The sequence below is a fragment of the Melanostigma gelatinosum genome (genome assembly GCF_949748355.1).
Source record: "Melanostigma gelatinosum genome assembly, chromosome: 9".
In the NCBI taxonomy this organism is placed as follows: Eukaryota; Metazoa; Chordata; class Actinopteri; order Perciformes; family Zoarcidae; genus Melanostigma; species Melanostigma gelatinosum.
Window position 1 is genome coordinate 2,339,772 of NC_136642.1, and position 14,295 is coordinate 2,354,066.

The 14,295-nt window shown below is 43.6% G+C and overlaps 2 protein-coding genes across 3 annotated transcripts; both read left to right on the plus strand.

The window, feature by feature from the left end:
• Positions 1–267: 267 nt before the first annotated feature.
• mettl25b (methyltransferase like 25B) lies at positions 268–5,736 on the plus strand. Its single transcript, XM_079274767.1, has 8 exons — positions 268–575; positions 1,502–1,620; positions 1,947–2,163; positions 2,252–2,314; positions 2,825–2,962; positions 3,539–4,347; positions 4,749–4,933; positions 5,026–5,736. The coding sequence occupies exons 1-8, from the start codon at positions 474–476 to the stop codon at positions 5,163–5,165; spliced, it is 1,773 nt and encodes a 590-aa protein (XP_079130893.1). The 5' UTR covers positions 268–473; the 3' UTR covers positions 5,166–5,736.
• A 1,260-nt stretch (positions 5,737–6,996) lies between these two features.
• On the plus strand, positions 6,997–12,835 carry LOC306781922 (uncharacterized protein). 2 transcript variants are annotated; one of them, XM_079275041.1, is made up of 10 exons: positions 7,000–7,474; positions 7,985–8,350; positions 8,651–9,004; positions 9,110–9,127; positions 9,348–9,411; positions 9,494–9,537; positions 9,762–9,912; positions 10,039–10,152; positions 11,379–11,446; positions 12,561–12,835. In XM_079275041.1, exons 1-10 carry the CDS (start codon positions 7,094–7,096, stop codon positions 12,582–12,584), a joined length of 1,584 nt encoding a protein of 527 aa, XP_079131167.1. In that variant the 5' UTR covers positions 7,000–7,093; the 3' UTR covers positions 12,585–12,835. The 2 variants fall into 2 exon arrangements, with proteins under 2 accessions (XP_079131168.1, XP_079131167.1); XM_079275042.1 differs by lacking the exon at positions 9,110–9,127 and having other exon boundaries at positions 6,997–7,474.
• Positions 12,836–14,295: the final 1,460 nt, after the last annotated feature.

Consider the following 14,295-nt stretch of genomic DNA (forward strand, 5'->3'; position numbering starts at 1 on the left):
CGGGTTTAATGTCCACAATATAACTTCCATATGAAGTCTTCCTTTATTTTATTTATTAATAATAACAGGATTATTGTGTTTAAATGACAATTGTCATAAAGTCATGATGTTACACACTCCGGTACAGTAGGTGGCGTTATGCACCTTAAACGTTGGTTTGTAGTCCGCCATTAAACTGAAGAAGAAGAAGAAGAAGAAGAAGAAGAAGAACGCATTCTACATGTGAACATGTTACAGCTGTGCTAAGGTTAGCTTGCTAGTGGCTAACAACAAAAAGCATTTGTCGAAATGGAAAAACGCGGAATTTGCGTTATAATTTCAAGATGTTAAGTTCCGCTCGACTTTGTCTGAACTAGCAGAAATAACGCAGCGTTAAAAAAAACTATATTAGCATTAGCTCTCCTTCAAAACCAAATGTCTGTTAGCTTAGCGAACTGGTTTAGCTAAACTTCCCAGCAGCCCAAGATGTGGAGATGTTTACGTCAAGCCTTCCAGCAGAACAACAGAGAGAGCTGGCGAAAAGACTCACCACGTTCCTGTCTCAGTACAGCCACGTGTCCGACTCCTACATAATTGTGCGTATCGATAACTGACTTGTCACAGTTTGCAGCCTTTTCCAGTTTAGCTTTAGCTATGAGTTATAAACAAAAATGTTGCCATATGCACCTTAAAACACATTACTGTTGCATGTATTGCATCCTTGATTGTGTGTCCACGCATCACGTGCCTATGAGTAACTAAGTACATTTTCACAAGTAAAAAAAAAAATCAAGGTGGTGTTTACTTTATTATACTACTCCACTACATTTGTCTGACTTCTCACAAGCCAGATTTTCATCCCCTTCCTGTCCAATGAAAACTGCGTATATTCAGATGTGTTGGTGCTGAATGTTTGTGATAAACTGCTAAAATGCTGAATGTGTTGACTAAAAATCCTCCTACTTCTTCATCTAAATGAACTGTTTAAAAAGCCTCTTGGATCAGCTGGAAAAAGCATCCTCACAAAGCTGAAAACAGGCTGTTTTCAGAGATACGTGGTTCTCACAGGACAGAGACGCTACACACATATGATGGTCTTATAGAATATGATGCTTTGATGTAGATTAAACTAGACAACATGATATAAAGGACTTAACATGCAACATACATCTAGAAACATCAGATATAACAGTCAAACCTTTTACTGATCAATCACTGCTTTTACTACTTTAAATACATTTACTTTATAGGTACTTATACTTCAGTACTTCGTCCACCACTGCATGTGTTCATCCCTACCATCAATGTCCCATCTGTTTGAACTCCAGTAGATCAGCTGAATCAGCCATTATTAACTGAAATAAATCATGTATATTCGTGGGTTGAGTATGGGAAGGGTTCTCCAGCTGTCTGGTTTAAAGCACTAATAGTTATTTTATCCACAAATTAGAAAAAACTGGATTCATATCCCATTCTCTGTAGTTTATATAACAACTGTCACATTGTTATTTCCCCCCCACAGGAGTTCTTCTCTAAAGATCACTGGCAGTCTTTACCCAACACGTGGCAGCCTGTGCTGCAGGATCTGACGTATCGACAGGTTGCTGACCTGTTACTGGATGCTACGCATGGAGACAGGAGGTACTACTGGGTTTTAATCAGGCTATTTACAAAGTCTTACACCAAAAGTAAGGTTCGAAAAAAATCTAAATGAAACAAGGAGTTGAAGCACAAAACAGCAACATCATACCAACACTTTACAGGAACACGTAGCCTCATATTACCGGTAGTATGTGTGCACTCTGCCTGTTAGTTCTCATAGCAGCCTGATTGCTTTCTGTTAATGGAATTAGTTTCTTGTTCAGCAGCATGGACCCTTTGTGGGATTTGTTGACAGTGAGAAGGATATAACATCCTGCTGTGATCTCCATGGTGATTAATCGTAAGCTTGTTTTTGGTCGTTCCAGATATCCTTCGGTGTGGCCTCTGTCCCTCCTGGCGTTTCGTGCCACCGCTCACGCTCTGGCGTTTCCCAGAGAGTGCAGGCGGGAGCGAGGCGGCGCGGTCGGCTCGGTGAAGCCCGAGGAGTTCCTGGACAACCAGAGTCAGAGCGCACTGCTGGGACACATATTCAGGAAACACGTCAAACCCAAGAAGCAGCACGAGATCCGCAAACTGGGCTCGGTACGGGATTGTTTATTGGCGACTGTCACTTTTTCTAAGGTTTAAATTGACCTGTTTCTCTGAATCTGTTTCTTTTCTTTTATCCCAGCTGGTGAAACAGCTTTGTGACCAGACTGACTGCAACAAGGTGGTGGATGTTGGCTCTGGACAGGTATTATTCTGTCCATATTATTATTATTATTCTGCAGTATTTGTGCACAGTCAACACTGCAGAGAGAGCTTGTGGTTAAGTTCAACAACTACAACTTAATTTAGTAAGGTGGATAGCAGATCATTCTGTCAGCAAATTTCACAAGACTTAATACTTTTTTTAAAACACACAAATATGTTAGTTTCATGTTTAAAAAATAGCCCAGTCATTTCCTGAAAACAGCAACTCAGTGTTATGTTTATCAAACAAAACAGGAGGAAATAGTGCATTTGTTGGGGACTATTTTCAGTGGCGGATTAATCCACATTTGGTGCTACAGAATAAACTACAGTGTGAGTGTTCAAGGTGACAAAGCAACATGTGACGCGGTGACACAGTTGGTGTGTTTTTAATAGAACAGAAGAAGAAGAGATGTCTGCTTTAGGTCATGTGATCCCGTGCACGTCACATGAGTAACACTTAAAAAAATCATCACACATGAAACATTTCCCTCCGCTCCGCTCCAAACAGGGTCATCTGACCCGTTTCCTGTCCTTCGGGCTCGGACTGTCTGTGACCGCAATTGAGGCTGATGGCACCCTGGTTGCCACGGCGTCCAAGTTTGACGGACAGTTACTGTGTGCCTTGGAGAAGGAGGCGCAGAAAAAGGTCGGTGCTTCGCTGAAGTCGTGACACGCTGTCAGTCCATTAACAAAGGTTGGTTTTCAAAGAGCATTAAAGTTACTGTGAGGAACCTTTAACTGGTCCTGGACCAGGTCTGTTTAGTCCTGATCCTCCATATGAACCAGGTACGTTTAGTCCTGATCCTCTATATGAACCAGTCTCAGTGTAGTCCTGATCCTCTACAGACCTCCATCAGTACAGAGACCATCAGAGAGAAGATGGTCTGTTTCTATAGAGTTGTTCTTGATGCTCATCATCGGAGCCACCGGGTCGAATTCTGGTGAAACCAGATGAACTCATGCAGGTTCACCAGAACCTCCTTCAGCTCAGACTCCAGCGGGGCCTCCAGAACCAGGACTGAGAGGGGCAGACTGTCAGACCCTGCTGCTCAGAGACACTACCACTTTAGTCCACAGGGACCAACAGAATCAACACTCAATCAAAGTTCCTCGTAGTGACTTTAAATTGTCAAAATCACTTTTTTTAAGCTTCACATTTCTTCACTGAAGGATTCTAAACATTCAAGCTTTTGGGTTTTGTAAACATCTTTCTTCCTCCTAGAACTGCTCCTCTCTGGGCCCAGTATCACGGTCGTCTCCCCGCCACGTGGCCGGTTGGGTAAACCCCAAGGCATCATGGGAGGCCTTCATCAAGCAGCTGAGTGCTGCACAATGTGTCAACGAACGTCCCCCGACTCCACCTGGACCCAGCAAAAAGAGGCCGCGGGCCTCTGAGCAGGTTGAGCCTCCCTGTCCTCATGCGGTCCAGACTTCACGGCGTCGTGGTTCCACAGACTCACCGGAATCTGAATCGACATCGCAACACCAGTTCAGAAAGAGCCGGTCTGAGGGGCCGTCATCTGCTGCAAACTGCTGCTCGTGTGTCCAGAGTGTCCGTCAGGAGGGTGCGGGTCCTGAGCGAGGCCATCCGGACTTCGTCCTCACCGGTCTCCACGCCTGCGGTGACCTCAGCGCCACCCTCCTCCGCCACTTCGTCAACTGCCCACATGTGCGCGCCATCACCTCCGTGGCGTGCTGCTACATGAAAATCACGACCAAAGAAAACCCCAACCCTCCGGGTCTGGTACCAGCTGCACAGCCACCAGACCAGGACGCCGACCCCTCAGAGTTCGGCTACCCGATGAGCTCCTGGGTGGGGGGGCTGCCGGGACATCGGCTGTCCTATAAGGCGAGGGAGGGGGCGTGTCACGCTGTTGAGGACTATGCTCGGAGGCTCCGGGAGGGAGGCGAGGCGCTGAGGACGCACTGTTACCGGGCCACGCTGGAGACCTTCATCGCGGATACGAGACCGGATCTGCGGAGGGCGGGAATCCAGACCATAAAGAAAGCCCACTTACTGCCATTTACAGAGTGAGTGAGCACCACAGCCGCCAGTCAACAGGTCCAAGGGTTCAACTGCAACAACCAAAAGTCCTAAGCTGTCCAAGAATGCAAACCCCAAAAAGTCTTCACTTAAGATTCAATTAAACTCTATTCATGAGGAAGATCTTGGGTTCATAATAATGAGAATAAATATGAACAACGTTTAGATCGTACCTTCTAAAATAAAAATAAATCTGGTTTGAATTTAAATCGACCACTATTACTAAGCTTGTTTACAACATGTATATGCATGGCTGTGTTTAAATAGATCTTAAGCAATTAGTCCGTAGTTGACCAATCAGAATCGAGTATTCAAAAAAAACGCCGTGTAATAAAGGCTTTTTCGATGTTAATGCCCTCCTCTGTCTCCATCCACGTCCCCTTATCAGGTACGCCCGTCTGGGTCTGGCTCGGGTCGGCCTGCCCCCCGGGTTGCCTCTGGACCCGGAGCGGGTGGAGGCCATGTTGGAGCAGCAGGGCAGGGTGGTGGTCTACTTCAGCCTGGCGCTGCTGCTGGCTCCTGTGGTGGAGACGCTGGTGCTGCTGGACAGGATGATCTACCTGCAGGAGAACGGTGAGCCGCTGGATGACTGTTGACGACTAACGATCTGTTTTCTGTTTTTAATTGTTCCCTGCCAGCTCTAACTGAAGCCTCCTCTGCTGCAGGTGTGGACAGCCAGCTGGTTCCTCTCTTTGACCCGAACTTCTCTCCAAGAAACATTGTGCTGGTGGCTCTGAAGTCCCAAGTTCATGAGTCAGTCTTTGAGGATGAACTCGGCGTATTTAAACGACACAAGGAACCCTAAGTCTTGATTTTAGCCTCGTTCTTTAAAGCACAATGAACGTTAACGCTGGAAACACACCAGAGGATCGGCGAGGTGCGACCTGCAAATAGACTGTATAGAAGAAGTGGACGTAGTCATCGTGATGTCCTTCATTGGTTTGTGGTCTGATGGTTTGAAGCCTCGAGTTCGGTGATTTCGCCGTCGCCATCTTCGATTACGGTCGTCGCCATCTTGTTTTTTTGGCAACCAGTGAACAGGAAGTGACCATATTTGCAGCTTCACGGTGACACGGGAACGAGCCTGAACTGTGAAGCTCTAAAGCGTCTCGCTGTACAAAAGTGTTTTCATCAACTTGAGATGATTTCATGAGGATTCACGTTTCAGTGTGGACCAAATATTTTGGGATTGACGGACCAACGGATGTTCTGAATCAGCATCTCTACAGCCACACAGCAAACAACAGAAAATACTGATTATTATTACTGATACCTTTCAGCTAGTTTTATAAGGAATACTTTGTTGGTTGCAAAAGTGCTGTTCTGCTACACACCTTTGATCTTTCTGTCATTAAATGCATTCATCTCAGCTTTTATCTTCAAAGTCTCTGATATTTGACTCCAGGCGTCCTCAAAGCAATGTCCTTTGACTCAGAGGTCTTTGAAAAGGGAGACAAGCTGGGCGTTCCAATAGCCGTACTAAAATACGACATAGTAAGCCGGAAAAACACTTGGTATGTCCCAATACATAGTATAGTAAACAGACCCAGATCCGGCTTCACCTGCAGCCTTGGACCTGCAGTCGGGGCTCCGGAGGGAGAAGGAGAGCTCAGCTCCCGGCAGCAGCAGCAGCTCCTCCTCCGCCTCCTCCTCCTCCTCGAGCAGAGCTTCTCCTCTCTGGGAGTCAACACCGACACCACGCTGCTGGAGACCCAGGACGTATTGCTGGACCCGCAGGAGGGAAGGGAGGCAACGGGAGAACCAGGACCAGGACTCAGAGGGGCAGACTGTCAGACCTGCTGCAGTAACATGAGAGGTTTACTAAAGGGACTCTGGTGCTCAGAGACACTACCACGTTAGTCCACAGTCACAAAATGAAAGTTACTCACAGTAACTGGAGGATTAGCTTTCATAGTTACCACTATACTCAGTATGCCAGAAAAGGATTCAGTATGTCACAATACTGTGTCAAATGCCAAAAACCTCCAACAGGATGTCCTTCTGCAGCCGGTCGCATTTTGCAGTATGCAAGCCAGCATGCTTTTATAACCCACAATCCTTTGCTATATCCTTTGATATATGACCAAGAGGGTGCTGAAAGTACAAGGTGCAATGTTATGAGGAGGTCCCAGTTGAATGCATTCTGCATGCAACAGTACGTCCTTTGTGAGGGTAGCTGCAGTACGTACTTAAATGAAAAAGAACGATCCCATCTGGAACGCACCGAAGAATCTTTCAGCAAGAGAGTCGACCACTTTCTCCTGCACTGCTGTTTGAGTAGGTCAGTCTGAAATCAACTAATCCTGTTGACGGAAAAACATCGATTTTTAATTACGGAACTCAAATCTCAAGGGAACTGGACGCACAGTTGTTTTTTTAAAAATCCCAACATGTTGACACTTTACTTTCTCGTTCCTTCTAAGTGTTGAAATACTTTCCTTGTGCAACAGAAAGCCCCCCCCCCCCCCGCCCCCCCCCCAAGGTTACACAGAAAAACACACAATCACAACCAGATGTTGACTTGATCCTCAGAATAGTGCTGCTGCTGCTCTGGGACCAGTTTGTTGCTCATTTTGTGTTGAGCATCTCATTGACATGTGACCTTAGCAGTGGTCCTAAATCAGTGCCTTGTTCGTAGAGACCCCATTCGTGGACTCCTACTCCACCTCCTACACAAAACCTCCGAACGCTTTGTTACAGCACAGGGCAGTTGTAGAGCTCACTTGAGGAGCCATGAAGCATTTGTTCTTGTTGGTTTTGGGCTCGCTGCTGTCTCCTCAGCGGGCACACAGCAGGGCTAATTGCAAGCCAGTAACATCCAGCTTTTGTCAAGGTTTGGGCTACACCACGACCGCGCATCCGACCGGAGCGCCGGGCTTCAACCTGCGGGAGACCGGGCAGATCGTGGAGGCCGCCTGCTCACCGAACGTGGCCGTGCTCATGTGCCGGGTCGTCGTGCCCGAGTGTGGCTCGGAGGAGAGCAGCCAGATGAAGCCGTGCAGAGCGCTCTGTGAGAAGGTCAAGACAGACTGCGACGCCGCCCTCAAGGCCAAGAGGCTGCTCTGGCCAACGAGGCTCCGATGTGAAACGTTACCACAGTCCAACTGTGTGCAGGTCAGTGCCAACTGATGAGGATATCAACTCTTTGATACAATTTACAGGCAAATGTACTTTTAACTTTGAAACATTTATCCGACAACTTTTGTTACTTTTCAGGTCAAGATTTAAAATGTGAAAGTATTCATGCATTCTTAAGTATTAAAGTAAGTACTGAACCAGAATATTACGTTGTTAAAATGAGCCCTAGGTTGATGATATACTGCTGACATAAAAGCATCAATAATAATATTCCAGTCATGTAGAAGGACTACTGCATATGTAAAACACAGAGAGGTCATTCTACTTCTACTTTGGATTCTTTGAGTTCATTTTGTTGCTCATACTTGTGCACTTTAAATTGAGTTGGATTTTGACTGCAGGACTTTTACTGTAATGAGTACTCTTGGAGTAAAAGGTCTCAATACTTCTTCCACCACTGGTTCCAGCGTTCGTGCTGAGGTCACAGAACAGAGGCATCTGAAATGATCATTTGGACATCACTGATTTATGCTTATTTTCTTTCAGGGTCAAGACACCAGTGTGCCTGAAACACCTCCTGCGTCCTGCCAGACAATCACAGTCCCCGTCTGCAGTGACCTGCCTTACACCGAGACCGTCCTGCCCAACATCCTGGGCCACAAAACTCAGGAGGCCGCAGCCCTGGAAGTGCATCAGTTCTATCCGCTTGTAAAAGTGGGGTGCTCCACTCATCTGAAGACTTTCTTGTGCTCCGTCTACACTCCCGAGTGCGTGTCGGGAACACCTCGGCTCCCTTGCAGAACGGTCTGCGAGCATGCGCGGTCCGGCTGTGAATCCCTGATGAACAGGTTTGGCTTCGAGTGGCCGGATTCCCTCAAGTGTGACGCGCTTACCACGGAGTCCTGTGAACACGTGCGTCTGTTTCGACTGTTGCGTCTGTTTCCTACAAAAGCTGCTTTTGTATGTTACGCTAGGTCTTCTTAACACTTTGTGACTCATGGCCCACTTTTGATTGTTGCTAAATTTACAAATGTCAAACTAACAAAAACACATTTGTTAGCTTAGTTTGTCCCACAGTCCAAACATTGTGCAATTACAGTGTTTCACCAAAGGTGTTGCCGAAATACAAAAGATAAAAAAAAAAAGGCAGCACAAGCCTGTCCAATGGGAATTCGATGGCGAGTGACAGCGTCCACGTGTGTCTTGTTGCAGTACGGCGTGGGCAGCAGCGGAGGGATCTGTGAGCCCATCACCATCCCCGTGTGCCAGGGCCTCTCCTACAACCAGACCATCAGTCCAAATCTGCTGGGACACACGAGTCAAAGGGAAGCGGCGGGGAAGATGTCCTTTTTCAACTCGTTGGTGCAGACGATGTCCTCGGTGGACATACGCCTGTTCGTGTGCATGGTGTACGCCCCCAAGTGTTTGGCGGGGGAAGTGCAGCGGCCCTGCAGGTCTTTCTGTGAGAGTGCCAAACGGGGCTGTGAGGCTGTGATGATGGCCTTTGGCGTTTCCTGGCCAGATGAGCTGCAGTGTAGCTCGTTCCCAGAGGACAAATGTATATCGGTAAGAAAAGGAAAAGATAATTGCAAGAAGCTCACTGATGGAAATGATCAGATTCCTCTCTGCTTACCTATCTTCACATGACATCATGTTCTTTGTCTTTCACAGGAAGACAGCAGGCCTGAGGTAAGTGTTTATAAAAACAAATTAGTGTTGATTCTCAAAATACAGCACGAGCCTCTAAATGGTGAAATGTAACACGTTAACGCTTCATCCAGAGCAAAGCACATTGCTATCAACAGATAAGAGACAACTTTGTTGGCTCATTTGTAGCATGAAAACGTGTGTCAGGCAAGTAAGTTGCTCGATTCTTCATCAGACTTTTATGCGTCCTTGTTTCCAACAGATGTTAAATGCTGAAGGACTTCTCGCTAAGCTGATCGCCGGGGGCTACTCTGTTCGTGGCAAAAGTCAGTTTATTTTTCTTCAAATTTTAACGACACTATCTCGTCTGAATGAGAAAGTTTTTTTTCTTTATTCTCCCCAATTTAGCGCTGAGTCTCAAGACGGCCCATCTGCTGTTGACTCTCATGGACGTATCCATTGCAGCTTCACTGCTGGTTCTGTTGATCTGCTCTGTTTACAGATATTTAGTAATCGCATCTGGAAGCGGACCATATGTCTCATTGGAAGGTACCAAACTCGTTCTGAATCCACTGGATGAAATATTTGACCTTTTGATTCTTCAGGTAACAGAAGCAACGAGGTGTTGAGCTACATGCTTTCAGTTCATTTAAAGCTCTTTAACCAGCACTTTCAGGCAGACAAGACCGGAGACCTGAATGTGGTGGAGGTCTTCAAACTGGAGACCTACGTGGCTGTTCTCAGGAGGGAGTATGTGGAGAGCTACGAGACGAGGACCCCGCCCTCCGTCACCCAAACCCAAATGAAAAAGGCTCTGTCTCGCCGTGGTAATACGTCTTGTTCTTTGAAGCAGCCGAGATGTTTCCTCAACATTATTTAAGGAGCGGCGAGTTCAATCAGTCTCCTTTCATTTGTGGATTTTCTCTTCATCCGTTATTGTCTTCATCGTGCAGAATTAGATTTAGACGATACAACCTTCAGAGTTCTGTGGCAAGAGAACCGCTCCGAAGACGGGATCGACTACGATGAGTTTGTGGCCATCCTGACGAAACTTCAGATCCTCAAAGGTAATATATTCATCCATCCATCCATCTGTCATCTATCCATCCATCCACTTATCCATCCATCCATCCATCCATCTGTCATCTATCCATCCATCCACTTATCCATCTATTCATCCATCCATCTGTCATCTATCCATCCATCCACTTATCCATCTATTCATCCATCCATTCATTCATCCATCCATCCATCCATCTGTCATCTATCCATCCATCCACTTATCCATCTATTCATCCATCCATCCATCCATCTGTCATCTATCCATCCATCCACTTATCCATCCATCCATCCATCTGTCATCTATTCATCCATCCACTTATCCATCTATTCATTCATCCATCCATCCATCTGTCATCTATCCATCCATCCACTTATCCATCTATTCATCCATCCATTCATCCATCCATCCATCCATCCATCCATCCATCTGTCATCTATCCATCCATCCACTTATCCATCTATTCAGCCATCCATTCATTCATCCATCCATCTGTCATCTATCCATCCATCCACTTATCCATCTATTCATCCATCCATTCATTCATCCATCCATCCATCCATCTGTCATCTATCCATCTATCATCCATTCATCCATCAATCTATCCATCCATTCATCCATCATCTATCCATCCATCCATCATCCATCTATTCATCCATCCATTCATCCATCCATCCATCTGTCATCTATCCATCTATCCATCCATTCATCCATCCATCCATCATCCATCCATTCATCCATCATCTATTCATCCATCCACTTATCCATCTATTCATCCATCCATTCATCCATCAATCTATTCATCCATTCATCCATGTATATATTCATCCATCTATCTATCCATCCATCTATTCAATGCAAGAATGATAACAATATACATTATTCTGCAAATGGACTTTTGTAGACTGTGGTATTGTTACTTTTACATAAGTAAAAGATCGGAGTACTTTTTCTACCACTGCATACTATGTATATAAAAGTGCACTCCACGAAGGAAAAGTGACACAATTAAGTTTTCTCCAAGATAATTGGATTTAAGTGGATCTGATCAACTTTTATGATTTTACTGTTTTGTTTCTCTTCATCAAACATGATGAATTCATTCATGACTGTACATTAACACGAGGAGACTTCTTGAGTTAATTATTGTTCTGTCTTCATACAGCAGATTCTGCACATTTACACAAGTGTTTTAAAGGTTTTGGTGACGTGAATATTTGCTTCCTGTGTCAGAGCGTTTCCAGGCTCATCTGCTGAGTTTGCCGTGTGACTGCCACGTCGCCAGCTTCTCTTTCAAGCAGGTGAGTTTAAATGTTTTCATACCTTCAGGAAGAAATGGTCTCGAATGCTGTTTATTCACCTGTACTACTGGATAAAGATGTCAAGTACACAATAGTACCACTTAACTACTGAAAGAAATAAAGTTTCCCTTGAAGTGATATTAAAGAAATAATACATTTAAAGGACTATGACATACGAGTACTTCTATTATATTTTAGTATTTCTATTTTCTGCTACTTAATACTTCTACGTCTCAGAGGGAAGCATTGTACTCTTTACTCCACTAAATCTATTTAACACTTACTGTTTGTTACTTTTTACATTCAAGAAAACATGATCAGTTCTATACTTCTATTCTACCCAGTAGTACACAAAGTATCTCAAACTGGGTCCACATTGAAGAACTACATTAAAATCCTCTCACTTGTATTTGTTAGTTTAAAAAAAACAACTGAATCTATTAAAACACTTTGAAAGGAGCCATTCTGCATAATGAGTACTTTAAGGACATTTAGCAGATAATACTTCTGTACTTTTGCAGAAGTAAGTACAATTTTGAATTCAGGACTTTCACTTGTAATGGAGTATTTTTACACTGTGGTATTTCTACTTTTACTCAATTAAAGGATCCGAGTACCTCTTTCACCAAAATATGAAATATTTATACTACAAATATCTACAGAATGTTGTGCAGCATCTATATGTTCATATACTTACTGACATTAAGAGAATTATTTTTTGCTACAAGTTGTCTAAAGTGTTTTGTTTGAATATGCAAATGATGCATTATGCAATGGTAACTTTTGGTGAATTTAGGAGAGATCTGCAGACGTAAAGAGACAAAGTAGTAGAATAAACAAATAAATGTGTATTTTGGATGTTTTCTTTCCACTAGTCTGAAAAAAGAGTATTGAAGTGAAACAGCCAAAAGTCTCTAAATTGATCAGTGCATGAAAACCAGTGTTTTTCTGGAGTTTCATAAGTCAATAAATAAACCGTCTATATGAAAAAACTACGAGTTAAAGCCTATTTTTACACTTCTGTGACCTAAAAATATTTTCTCATTTAATTAAGAACTTTTGTGTCAAATTAACAATTGCATATTTAAAGTGAAATGAATTCATTTTTTTTCAGTTCATGACATCAGCGATAATCTGAAGATCAAACCGGAGGAGAGAAAGAAGAAGTGAATGTGTTTCGAGCTGTAAGGTCCACATGTGTGCTTATTAAGGATCATCTTTATCATCCTCATTCTTAAAGTTCAGGAATATTTGTCATGGATGTCTGAAGTTTATATTTAGTCAGTGCTTGTGTATGTTCAGATCACATATATATGACTTCTGTAAAACTGTTTCCTCTCACTGACATTAAACATTCTGAGCTGAAATGATCATAAAGCTTCTTCTACATGTTTTGCTTTATTATTCTTTGTTTTGCTTTATTATTCTTTGACCAACAAATCGATCTGATAGATGTGAAATTACCCGCAAAAAACGTGTTTTGATAATACACTAAATCACTTCAGACAATTGCTTGTCACTGTTGAGAACGAGCTGTTCTTACTCTAAAAACCACTCAGAATCAGTCACGAGCTTGATAAATATTGAAGCCGAGGACAGCGACGCTCTCTTTCCATCTTCTTCTCAATGGTCCTCGTTTCCTATTCATCCGCTCCGTGACTCAGCAGGGTCGGTGAACAGGACAGGAAGTGATGTCGTCCACAGTACTTGATCACATTTTCTTTTTTCTTCCCTCTGCAGCTTCTGAGAGATGAATGCAACACTCGCCAGAGATATGAAGGTTAAACTTCTTCTGTTCTTGTGTTGTAGAGTAAGCGGCACTGTGGAGCGAGAGGAATGTGCTTTCAGCTCTGTGATAGTCGGCCAGGATGTTTTAGAAACATTAGAACAGCCTTGCATTTTTCTTTCCTCTCAATCATTTAGGAGCAGAAGGACTTGAACAAGAAGAAACACACAAACACATTTTATATGTGTACTTTTATGTTTTTTTTTGCTCAGCTTTGGATGCTGATATCAGCTTGTACAGCTTGTAGAAATCTCCTGTCCAGCCTTCAGAGCTTGAATGGTGAATATATGTAATGATTTAACAGTGAATAATCTTCTGTCTCGGTCTCCAGGTAATGCGGTGGTTCTTTCTGTATCTTGTTACCTGTTTTCACTGCTGAATAGGGATGTTGAGATTTACCGATTTTACCGTTAGCACGGTGACAAAACGTCACAGTTTCATACCGTAACAACTGTGGAAGCTTTTTTCGGTTGTTACGAAAAGACCGCAGTTCACCGCAGTTTGTGAAATAGTCACGAAATGCAATCTATTGGTTTCATTTATTTTCTGTCGCTCGGCCCGGATTCTTTTTCAGGACAACAATATGCTTCAAAAGGAAAGTTAGGTTCAGGCAACAAAACAAATGTTAAGTTTAGGCAACAAACAAACATTAAGTTTAAACAACACACAAAGTTACGTTTAGGCAACAAACAAACGTTAAGTTTAAACAACACACAAAGTTACGTTTAGGCAACAAACAAACGTTAAGCTTAGACAACACACAAAGTTACGTTTAGGCAACAAACAAACGTTAAGTTTAGACAACAAACGAATGTTAAGTTTAGGCAACAAACAAACATTAAGTTTAAACAACACACAAAGTTACGTTTAGGCAACAAACAAACGTCACCTGGAAATGAAGTTTGATCTTCCTTATATCTACATAGGGAGTTTGTTCTCTTCACAGAGCCGTCTGCCATGTTTCTAAAGTTGCCCAGAACGGACAAACCAAACCTTGTCTCGATAAGCTCATCAACATTTTATGTGTTTTCGTGTCGGCCACAGCACATGGGGAGCGTTTCAG

What these genes read in the sequence shown, in the direction of transcription:
- mettl25b (XM_079274767.1), top strand. Translation starts at nt 474, where the DNA reads ATGTTTACGTCAAGCCTTCCAGCAGAACAACAGAGAGAGCTGGCGAAA. An exon ending in AGATCCGCAAACTGGGCTCG is followed by an intron (nt 2,164 to 2,251) that starts GTACGGGATTGT and finishes CTTTTATCCCAG; the next exon opens with CTGGTGAAACAGCTTTGTGA. An exon ending in GATCTACCTGCAGGAGAACG is followed by an intron (nt 4,934 to 5,025) that starts GTGAGCCGCTGG and finishes CCTCTGCTGCAG; the next exon opens with GTGTGGACAGCCAGCTGGTT.
- LOC306781922 (XM_079275041.1), top strand. Translation starts at nt 7,094, where the DNA reads ATGAAGCATTTGTTCTTGTTGGTTTTGGGCTCGCTGCTGTCTCCTCAG. An exon ending in GAAACTTCAGATCCTCAAAG is followed by an intron (nt 10,153 to 11,378) that starts GTAATATATTCA and finishes TTCCTGTGTCAG; the next exon opens with AGCGTTTCCAGGCTCATCTG. An exon ending in CCAGCTTCTCTTTCAAGCAG is followed by an intron (nt 11,447 to 12,560) that starts GTGAGTTTAAAT and finishes ATTTTTTTTCAG; the next exon opens with TTCATGACATCAGCGATAAT.